Below are 1529 nucleotides of genomic sequence, written 5' to 3'. Positions count from 1 at the left end.
TGTATTTTTAGTAGAGACGGAGTTTCACCATGTTGACCAGGCTGGTCTTGAACTCCCAACTTCAGGTAATCTGCCCGCCTTGGCCTCCCAAAGTGCTGGGATTACAGGCGTGAGCCACCACGCCTGGCAAAAAGTAACTTTAAATGCATACCTTACTGGCAGGAAAACCAGTTTAGGAGTACCACATACTCCTAAAGGAAAAATTGCATGACTCCTCTAGCATCCATAGCAAGCCTATGGTATTGCTGTGAAACTTAGCTGCCTGCTTTTATTTTTCAGGGAAGTCACCCGGTCTCTGAAAGATTTTTCTTCTAGCAAGAGAATGAATACTGGAGAGAAGGTAAACCCATGCCAGCACTCAAATGCCAGTAAATTAGTCCCTGCTTTCTCTCTAAGAGCAGGGAAGTTGCCTCCTCCGAATAGGACTAGTGGGTTAGAAAGGTCATATCCCTTTCTTAGTTTACATCATTTTGCCTTATTTTTATTTTGTTTTATTATTATTATTATTATTATTATTATTATTGATAGAGTCTTGCTCTGTTTCCCAGGCTGAGGTGCAGTGGCAGGATCTTGGCTCACTGCAACCTCCGCATTTTGGGTTCAAGCAATTCTCCTGCCTCAGCCTCTCGTGTAGCTGGGATTACAGGCACGCGACACCATGCCTGGCTAATTTTTTTGTATTTTTAGTAGAGATGGGGTTTCACCATCTTGGCCAGGCTGGTTTTGTACTCTTGACCTCAAGCGATCCACCCACCTCAGCCTCCCAAAGTGCTGCGCCCAGCCATTTTTACACTTAAGATACAGATCCAGGCTGGGCGTGGTGGATCATGCCTGTAATCCCAGCACTTTGGGAGGCCAAGGCAGGTGGATCACAAGGTCAGGAGTTCGAGGTCAGCCTGGCCAACATGGTGAAACCCCGTCTCTACTAAGAATACAAAAAATTATCTGGGTATGGTGACGGGCATCTGTAATCCCAGCTACTTGGGAGGCTGAGGCAGGAGAATTGCTTCAACCCGGGAGGTGGAGGTTGCAGTGAGCCAAGATCACATCATTGCACTCCAGCCTGAGTGACAGAGTGAGACTCTGTCAAAAAAAAAAAAAAAGATACAGATCCAGAGCCCCTAGATTTCGATATTTACAGATAACTGCTTTTTGTTACTCTGAGGGTTAATATTTACTGTTTTGGATCATGATTCATTTTAAGCCAGAAGAACAAACTGTAAGACCTTTTTTTAACTTGTAGTGAAATTAGAATTTATGGCCGGGTGTGGTGGCTCACGCCTGTAATCCCAGCACTTTGGGAGGCGGAGGTGGGTGGATCACAAAATCAGGAGATTGAGACCATCCTAGCTAACACGGTGAAACCCTGTCTCTACTAAAAATACAAAAATTAGCCGGGTGTGGTGGCAGGCACCTTGTAGTCCTAGCTACTCGGGAGGCTGAGGCAGGAGAATGGCATGAAGCCGGGAGGCAGAGCTTGCAGTGAGCCAAGATTGCGCCACTGCACTCCAGCCTGGGTGACAGAGCAA

General features: G+C 46.4%; 1 protein-coding gene across 1 annotated transcript in view; it reads left to right on the top strand.

Moving 5' to 3' along the window:
- Positions 1-1529, top strand: part of STXBP1 (syntaxin binding protein 1) — an 86734-nt gene that overhangs the window by 63194 nt on the left and 22011 nt on the right. The window contains exon 11 of the mRNA XM_011931343.1: positions 280-340. Within this exon, the coding sequence (XP_011786733.1) occupies positions 280-340 (61 nt within the window). The remainder of the gene's footprint in view (positions 1-279; positions 341-1529) is intronic.

This window comes from Colobus angolensis, unplaced genomic scaffold, assembly GCF_000951035.1.
Source record: "Colobus angolensis palliatus isolate OR3802 unplaced genomic scaffold, Cang.pa_1.0 Scaffold9, whole genome shotgun sequence".
NCBI lineage: Eukaryota > Metazoa > Chordata > Mammalia > Primates > Cercopithecidae > Colobus > Colobus angolensis.
This window is presented reverse-complemented; position numbering and strand designations above follow the sequence as displayed.